This window comes from Salvelinus sp. IW2-2015, unplaced genomic scaffold (assembly GCF_002910315.2).
Source record: "Salvelinus sp. IW2-2015 unplaced genomic scaffold, ASM291031v2 Un_scaffold2965, whole genome shotgun sequence".
Taxonomy (NCBI): domain Eukaryota; kingdom Metazoa; phylum Chordata; class Actinopteri; order Salmoniformes; family Salmonidae; genus Salvelinus; species Salvelinus sp. IW2-2015.
In genome coordinates this window covers 32,309-41,730 of record NW_019944260.1, presented here as the reverse complement: position 1 = coordinate 41,730, position 9,422 = coordinate 32,309, and the positions used below count along the sequence as shown (strand labels likewise).

The 9,422-nt window shown below is 44.4% G+C and overlaps 1 protein-coding gene across 1 annotated transcript in view; it reads right to left on the bottom strand.

Annotated features, from left to right (window-relative positions):
- LOC112075059 (sodium- and chloride-dependent GABA transporter 3) overlaps nucleotides 1-9,422 on the bottom strand; it is a gene marked incomplete at its 3' end in the record, with an annotated part of 53,771 nt that overhangs the window by 30,505 nt on the left and 13,844 nt on the right. The window contains exons 3-5 of the mRNA XM_070440754.1: nucleotides 8,887-9,027; nucleotides 8,636-8,717; nucleotides 1,181-1,313 (exon numbers count right to left, since the gene is read on the bottom strand). Of these exons, the coding sequence (XP_070296855.1) occupies nucleotides 1,181-1,313; nucleotides 8,636-8,717; nucleotides 8,887-9,027 (356 nt within the window). The remainder of the gene's footprint in view (nucleotides 1-1,180; nucleotides 1,314-8,635; nucleotides 8,718-8,886; nucleotides 9,028-9,422) is intronic.

The following is a 9,422-nucleotide window of genomic DNA, read 5'->3' as shown; positions in this document are numbered from 1 at the left end:
TGTTTGAGGATCAGCGTGGCAGATGTTTTGTTACCTACCTACCACCTGGGGCGGCCCGTCAGGAAGTCCAGGATCCAGTTGCAGAGGGAGTGTTTAGTCCCAGGGTCCTTAGCTCAGTGATGAGCTTTGAGGGCACTATTGTGTTGAACGCTGAGCTGTAGTCAATAAATAGCTTTCTCACATAGGTGTTAATTCTGTCCAGGTGTGAAAGAGCATGGTGGAGTGCAATAGAGATTGCATCATCTGTGGATCTGTTTGGGCGGTATGCAAATTGGAGTGGGTCTAGGGTTTCTGGGAAAGTGTGTTTGATTTGAGCCCATGACCAGCCTTCAAAGCATTTCATGACTACAGACGTGCGGGTGCTACGCGGTCAGGTAGTCATTTAGGCAGGTTACCTTAGTGTTCTTGTGGCACTATGGTGGCCTGCTTGAAACATGTTGGTATTACAGACTCGGACAGGAGAGTTGCAAAACTTCCACCTAAATGAGCTAGCCCGACCGGTGGAAGCAAGGGGCCCCTCAGGGGTGCGTGCTCAGTCCCCTCCTGTACTCCCTGTTCAGTCATGACTGCATGGCCAGGCACGACTCCAACACCATCATTAAGTTTGCCGACACAACAGACACAACACCGACAACAATGAGACAGCCTATATTTTACTGCTGCTCTTTAATTACTTGTTGGATAATCAACTTTTATTTCTTATTCTTATCCGTATTTTTTTTTAAACTGCATTGTTGGTTAAGGGCTCGTAAGTAAGCATTTCACCGTAAGGTCTACCTGTTGTATTTGACAAATAAAATTTGATTTGATTTGAGAGAGGCTGGAGTTCTGGCTGGATGTTGGCAGTGGCTAGGAGAGGGGCCAGTATAAGGAGAAGAGGTGCATTCTGGGTAAAGGACAGAGTTAAGAGGAAAGAGCCCCCTTGCTGTTCTTAACACAGGAAGAAGAATATAAAGAGCTTTCTTTGTAACAGGTTTTACCCAAATCATTGGATAATCACTCTGCTTCGGAGCTCGATCGCAGAACCTTCCATGTAACTCAATTCAATACCGTATCCAGGAAGTATCGAGGAAGCTCTGCTTCGGAGCTCGATCAACATCTAAAGGTAATGTTCCGCAATACAGATTGACTCCAGCCTTATGTGTTAAATGTTATAGCTAATAAATAAATAAAAATGTACCTTTCCGGTGGATTTGGGCCCTTTCCATATGCAGAAGTAGCAGATGACCCAAGCCAGAGCCAGACACAGAGCCAGTTCCCAGCGTAGCTTGCCGACGTGTTCAATCCCACTGGAGATCTTGAGGACACGACGTCTGTTTGAGCAACAAACAAACAAAAAACATATCAGGAAAGACACACAATTAATAAAATATCTCTATAAAAGGTATCTTTAATGTTGTTTAACATTAGACATGACATCCTAAACCGTGGTTGGGATCAATTTGCATTTCAATGATGATTGCACCCCCAACACTGCCCAAGACATACTGACATATCATGACATATTTCATGTGCGTTATCAATTAGGTGATTAAGTGATTGTGTGTCTGTGTCTACAGTGAGAGAGAGAGAGGCCCGTAGAGATCTGGGTCCAACCCTGGTCATTGATCATCTATGTGTTCCCCCATCCAGAGCCCATACCCAGAGAACCCAGTACCCAGATAACCCAGAGAAACCAGGGCCCGGTACCCAGAGAACCCAGAGAACCCAGGGCCCAGTACCCAGGGAGCCCAGGAACCTTTACCCTGGGAACCCAGGCCCCATTACCCAGAGAACCCAGGTCCCAGTACCCAGAGAACCCAGGGCCCAGTACCCAGGGAATCCAGGGCCCAGTATCCAGAGAACCCAGGGCCCAGTACCCAGAGAACCCAGGGCCTAGTACCCAGAGAACCCAGGGCCCAGTACCCAGATAATCCAGAGAACCCAGGACCCAGTACCCAGAGAACACAGAGAACCCAGGGCCCAGTAGCCAGAGAACCCAGGGCCCAGTACCTAGGGAACCCAGGGCCCAGTACCCAGCGAACCCAGGGCCCAGTACCCAGAGAATCTATGGCCCAGTACCCAGAGAATCCAGGGCCCAGAATCCAGAGAACCCAGGGCCCAGTACCCAGAGAACCCATGGCCCAGTACCCAGAGAATCCAGGGCCCAGTATCCAGACAACCCAGGGCCCAGTACCCAGAGAACACAGAGAACCCAGGGCCCAGTACCCAGAGAACCCAAGGCCCAGTACCCAGAGAACCCATCGCCCAGGGCAGAACACTGTTGAAACCAGTTCTCGTTCTTTCACTACTCTTGGATTGGATGGCAGCTAATAAGTCTTCCAGTCCTGACTGGGTCCTGACTGGGTCCTGACTGGGGTCCTGACTGGGGTCCTGACTGGAGTCCTGACTGGGGTCCTGACTGGGGTCCTGACTGGGGTCCTGACTGGACTGGGGTCCTCCTGGGGTCCTGCCTGGGGTCCTGCCTGGGTCCTGACTGGAGTCCTGACTGGGGTCCTGACTGGGGTCCTGCCTGACCAAGAATCAAATGCCAGACCTGGCTCTAGCCCGGTCCCAGATCTGTTAAAGTGCTGTTTGGCATTGAACAATGACCTTTTTTTTTATTTTATTTATTTCACCTTTATTTAACCAGGTAGGCTAGTTGAGAACAAGTTCTCATTTGCAACTGCGACCTGGCCAAGATAAAGCATAGCAGTGTGAACAGACAACACAGAGTTACACATGGAGTAAACAATAAACAAGTCAATAACATGGTAGAAAAAAAAGAGAATCTATATACAATGTGTGCAAAAGGCATGAGGTAGGCAATAAATCGAATAATTACAATTTAGCAGATTAACACTGGAGTGATAAATCATCAGATGATCATGGTGCAAGAAGAGATACTGGTGGCAAAAGAGCAGAAAAGTAAATAAATAAAAGCAGTATGGGGGTGAGGTAGGTAAATTGGGTGGGTAGTTTACAGATGGACTATGTACAGCTGCAGCGATCGGTTAGCTGCTCGGATAGCAGATTTTTAAAGTTGTTGAGGAGATAAAAGTCTCCAACTTCAGAGATTTTTGCAATTCGTTCCAGTCGCAGGCAGCAAGAACTGGAAGGAAAGGCGTCCAAATGAGGTTTTGGCTTTAGGATGATCAGTGAGATACACCTGCTGGAGCGCGTGCTGCGGGGGTGGGGTAGCCATCGTGACCAGTGAACTGAGATAAGGCGGCACTTTACCTAGCATAGCCTTGTAGATGACCTGGAGCCAGTGGGTCTGACGACGAACATGTAGCGAGGGCCAGCCGACTAGGGCATACAGGTCGCAGTGGTGGGTCGTAAAGGTGCTTTAGTAACAAAACGAATGGCACTGTGATAAACTGCATCCAGTTTGCTGAGTAGAGTATTGGAAGCTATTTTGTAGATGACATCGCCGAAGTCGAGGATCGGTAGGATAGTCAGTTTTACTAGGGTAAGTTGGCGGCGTGAGTGAAGGAGGCTTTTGTTGCGGAATAGAAAGCCGATTCTTGATTTGATTTTGGATTGGAGATGTTTGATATGAGTCTGGAAGGAGAGTTTGCAGGTCTAGCCAGACACCTAGGTACTTATAGATGTCCACATATTCTAGGTCGGAACGCGCCAGGGTGGTGATGCTAGTCGGCGTGTCGTCACCTTAACAGTTGAACTAGAGCACACTGGTCCAGATCTGTTAAGTGCTGTTTGGCATGACAATGACCTTAACAGTTGACTAGACCCACGTCCCAGATCTGTTAAAGTGCTGTTGGATGACAATGACCTTAAGAGTTGAACTAGAGCCACACTGGTCCCAGATCTGTTAAAGTGCTTTGGCATGACAATGCCCTTAACAGTTGAACTAGGGCCATACTGGTCCCAGATCTGTTAAAGTGCTGTTTGGCATGACTGCGTCCCAGATCAGTTTGTGATCTATAGCCGAGTTGTCATGCATGTCAATGACCATAAGCGTTGGCAAAATCACATGCAGATTCAGGACCAGTCTGGCCTGGTTCCAGTCTTAAGGTTTGGGACCAGGCCAGAAAGACATCCACAGAGAAATACCAAGTGACTTCACTGTATTTCAATATTGGTTGCCAAGGAGTCCATGAACGGGACAATGCTGACCTCACAAAACTAGCAAACACTTCTGAAATGTAACACCACGATACTGTAAGTAGCATGAAACTAGTATACTGGTAGAATATGACATGACGGATACTGGTAATTGCACGAAACTAGTATACTGTAAAATTTGACATGACGATACTGTAAGTAGCATGAAACTAGTATACTGTAAAATGTGACATGACGATACTGTAATGTGCATGAAACTAGTTATACTGTAAAATTTGACATGACGACACTGTAAGTAGCATGAAACTAGTATACTGTAAAATGTGAATGACGATACTGTAATTAGCATGAAACTAGTATACTGTAAAATATGACATGACGATACTGTAATTGGCATGAAACTAGTATACTGTAAAATTTTCATGACGACACTGTAAGTAGCATGAATTATACTGTAAAAATGTGACATGACGATACTGTAATTAGCATGAAACTAGTATACTGTAAAATATGACATGACGATACTGTAATTAGCATGAAACTAGTATACTGCCACTTACACAACACTTAGTTGTTGTCAATTCTCCATGAACACCAGATTATAGTACAGATGCCATGTCGTCATTTGAGCCAGTTTCTCACAGCAGATAAATAAACCTGCAGCAACAGGAAATGTGAATTGTGGATTATAATTAATGGACATGTTTTATAGGGGTTGATACATTTTTCGTTAGGGCAAATCAAGTCTGAAATTCTAAAGTGGAAAATACAAACTATTGAATTCACTACAAGTTTGCATTTCCTGCTGCACAGGAAAATTCCTGCAACAACAGGATGATCAAATGAAGGTACTGCATCTGTAAAAGTGTAGGAAACTGGTTAGCCAGCCGATTCAAACTCCTACTCTGGCTCAATCTGGGAGAGCTACAGTAGTATAGGCTAACCTCTGAATAGGCTAACCTCTGAATTAGCTAACCATAGGATAGGCTAACCTCTGAATAGGCTAACTACAGGATAGGCTAACCTCTGAATAGGCTGAACCATAGGAGTAGGCTAACCTCTGAATAGGCTAAACTAGCTGATAGCGTCTTAACCTGTCTGATATTAAGCTAAACCAAAGTGATAGGCTACCTCTGTAATAGGCTAACACTAGGAATAGGGGCTAACCTCTGAATAGGACTTAACATAGATAGATCTAACCTCTGAAATAGGCTAACCAAGGATAGGTAACCTCTGATAGGCTAACCATTAGGATAGGCTAACCTCTGAATAGGCTAACCAAAGGATAGGCTAACCTCTGAATGAATACGCCAGGTAACCAAACAGGGTTTTGCTACGGTACGTTGACTCAACCTGCTCCTAGAGAGTAGATGACTATGAGCGTTCGCTAGTTGTTTGGCATCGCTCCTATAGTCGGGTCAACGATTGTCCAGGTTCAGAGAGATATCATATAGTAGCATTTCATATCCTTAATCAAATCAAATCAAATGTATTTATATAGCCCTTCGTACATCAGCTGATGTCACAAAGTGCTGTACAGAAACYCAGCCTAAAACCCCAAACAGCAAGCAATGCAGGTGTAGAAGCACGGTGGCTAGGAAAAACTCCCTAGAAAGGCCAAAACCTAGGAAGAAACCTAGAGAGGAACCAGGCTACGTGTGTCCCAAAACGCACCCTATTCCCTATATAAATGCACCACTTTTGATCAAGGCCCTATGGGTAGTGCACTATATAGGAAATAGTGTGACATTTGGGGTAGAGCCTCACAGTAATAAAGTAGCCTTGCCATCTCCTCTATGGCCGCCTGCCCTTTGGCAGCCAGACAGGAATCCTGTTCCCAACAACACAACATGCTGACACGAGCAGATTTGTCCCCCCATCATAACATCTCCGACTGTGTAGGAGCTCCACTGACGCTGGTAGACAGTGAGCAATTTAAAATGACTGACAAAATTATTGGGGGAAATGGTTAAGTATGTCAATTGTAGGCTATGGGACATTGTTGTCAGTGCTCTTGGATTGCACACTGAGTTTCCCCTCTGTTTTACCGGAATACTGTAGCCAACCCAACAGTACGCTGTCTACATATACGCTAATGTACTAGAGCCCAGGATTGGGGTCAATTCCATTTCAATTCCAGTCAATTCAAAAAGTAAACCAAATTCCAAATGTTACTAATTGAAAAGCATTGAAAATAATTGCAATTTGAAATTCATTGTACTTCCTGAATTGACTGGAATTTAAATGGAATTGACTTTAAATCTGCTGGAGTCACAGTCACAGTAGGCTGGCTACACTTACAGTAGCCACAGGGATACAGCTAGCTAGGTTACAATGGAGCCCGCTTCACCTGGAATAGCTAACGAACGTTTCCAGTGTTGTAGAAGCTGTGTTTACTACTCTCTTATGCGGGACAATATTGACATTCCGGAGTTCCAATGTTCCAGGTTCGGCGCAGATTGACATGAGGAATAGCTGGTGCCTGATCTACCCGTGCTTTCATCTCTGGGACTGCCTGTGTCTGGGACGGCTGTGCTGACTCCGAACTCCAGCAGCGGCTTCGAGTTCGGCTCCTTATCCCTCTCTCTGGATTTGATGGGGCACCGCCTGCTGTGGGAGGACTGGACCTATCGCCAGGAGCAGCAGGCCTACGCTATCCTGGCCAGTGAAAGGTTCAACAAATTGTGTGAGGGGTAGGAATGGGCAGATTTTTCCATCCCCCATCTCCAGCAGTTGTATTGGACAGTTCAACGGTGAGAAATGTCTCAGTCCCTGGAACTAAAACGTTATGCTATCCAGGAGCACGAGGACATCAATAAGCTGCTCCCAAACATTTTAAACCAGCATCAGGAAATTGAGTCTATCATAGTTCATGTGGGATTCAAGGACATCATGAAGGACAGCTCAGAACAGCTGAAGATGGATTTTACAGAACTGATTGGTTCTCTGCTTGACACCAACAAATGCCCCATAATATCTGGCCACCTGCCCTCCCTAAGTCATGGTATTGAACAGTTCAGCAGATGGTTAGGCCTCCATAACTGGCTACGAGACTAATGCAGCTCCGTGGGGTTAACATGTACTGTCAATTTGATACCTTATGGAATCAAGCTTGTTTATAAGGAGGATGGGATCCACCCAAATCATTTGTGTTCCTGGATCCTTTCACAGCATTATTGGGGTGGCAGGGTAGCCTAGTGGTTAGAGCGTTTGGACTAGTAAACCGAAAGGTTGCAAGTTCAAATCCCCGAGCTGACAAGGTACAAATCTGTCGTTCTGCCCCTGAACAGGTAGTTAACCCACTGAAAATAAGAATTTGTTCTTAACTGACTTGCCTAGTTAAGTAAAAAATAAATACAAATTATAGGCTGCGTTGAGACATTGACTTATCAATGACCCCAGTTAATCCCATGCCATGTAGCAGTGAGTCATCACAATGCTTCAGCAAATGTACTTTATCCCAGGGGGTTGTTGGAGACAATGAAGTTAACCTAATTTTGCCCCTCTAACTGCCCTGAATGCCTCTGCTCATCCACAGCTATTGTCTGGCATAATCATGTCCCTATGAACCGGTATACTTACACTGGGGCGGTGTGCCCTAGGAGGAAGTCCACTGTTATCACTGAGGCGGTGTGCCCTAGGAGGAAGACCACTGTTAGCACTGAGGCGGTGTGTCCTAGGAGGAAGTCCACTGTGTGCAGCTCACCCTGCATTAACATAAATAACATAAGCATGTCTACTTCTGATACGCTTCCCAGTAAAGCAATGAAAACAATAAAGCATCCCAGAAAAGTGTTAAAAGCAGCTCATCATGTTAACATATGTAGCTTAAGAAACAAGGTTCATGACATCAATACTTTGCTAGTAACAGATGACATTCATATGACTATCTCTGAAACTCACTTAGACAATACCGTTGATGATACAGTGGTAGCAATACATGGTTATAACATCTACAGTAAAGACAGACATGCTAAAGGTGGAGGTGTTGTGGTTTATATTCAGAACCACATTCCTGTAAAGCTTAGAGACAATCTAATGTTACATTCTGTTAAAGTAATATGGCTACAGGTTCATCTGCCTCACCTAAAGCCCATTCTGGTGGGAAGCTGCTATAGACCACCAAGTGCTAACAGTCAGTATCTGGATAACGTGTGAAATGCTTGATAATGTATGTGATATCAACAGAGAGTATAGTTAATCTATATAGTATAATATAGTATACTTCAGCAATATAGTATAGTATAGTTCAGCTATACAGTATAATACAGTTCAGCTATATAGTATAGTATAGTTCAGCTATATAATATAGTATAGTTCAGCTATACAGTATCATTATAAATTAAATTTGATCAATTTTTTATTTTATTTAACCTTTATTTAACTAGGCAAGTCAGTTTAGAACAAATTCTTATTCACAATGACGGCCTACACCGGCCAAACCCGCACGACGCCGGGCCAATTGTGCGCCGTCGTATGGGACTCCCGATCACGGCCGGTTGTGATACAGCCWGGATGCTGATACTATACAAACAGTATGTATATATTATAAAAACAATGTACTCACTCCCAGAACTCTACGACAGGTGAGGTGGCGTTGGGGTTGAAGGTGAAATTGGTGCCATTCCTCTGGAAATCCACACAGTTCTCTACAAGGACACAGAAACAGTGAACATATTCAGTATTGAACAACACGGAGGTAGATGGTTAGACTAGACTAGAATAGAATAAATGATTAAACTTTTTTTTTTTTAAACAAGTAGGACCCAGGTGAAGCAGGATGCATTATGGGTCTCACCTGAACAGGTGTGTTCTCACCTGTGTTCCAGTAGTGATCACACGAGGCCCAGGGTAGCTCCGTGGTGAAGCAGTTGAACAGGTAGAAGATAGCCCAGGACAGGATAACCACATAATACACATTCAAATGGGCCACGATCACCTGGGTCGCATATCCAATACCTGCAGAACATACAGAGAGATTACATAGGCATGAAACAGACAGAGATATTATATAGGCATGAAACAGACAGAGAGATTATATAGGCATGAACAGACAGAGAGATTACATAGGCATGAAACAGACAGAGAGATTATATAGGCATGAAACAGACAGAGAGATTACATAGGCATGAAACAGACAGAGAGATTATATAGGCATGAAACAGACAGAGAGATTATATAGGCATGAAACAGACAGAGAGATTATATAGGCATGAAACAGACAAAGAGATTATATAGGCATGAAACAGACAGAGAGATTATATAGGCATGAACACGACAGAGGAAGTAATAGGCATGAAACAGACAGAGAGATTATATAGGCATGAAACAGACAGAGAGATTATATAGGCATG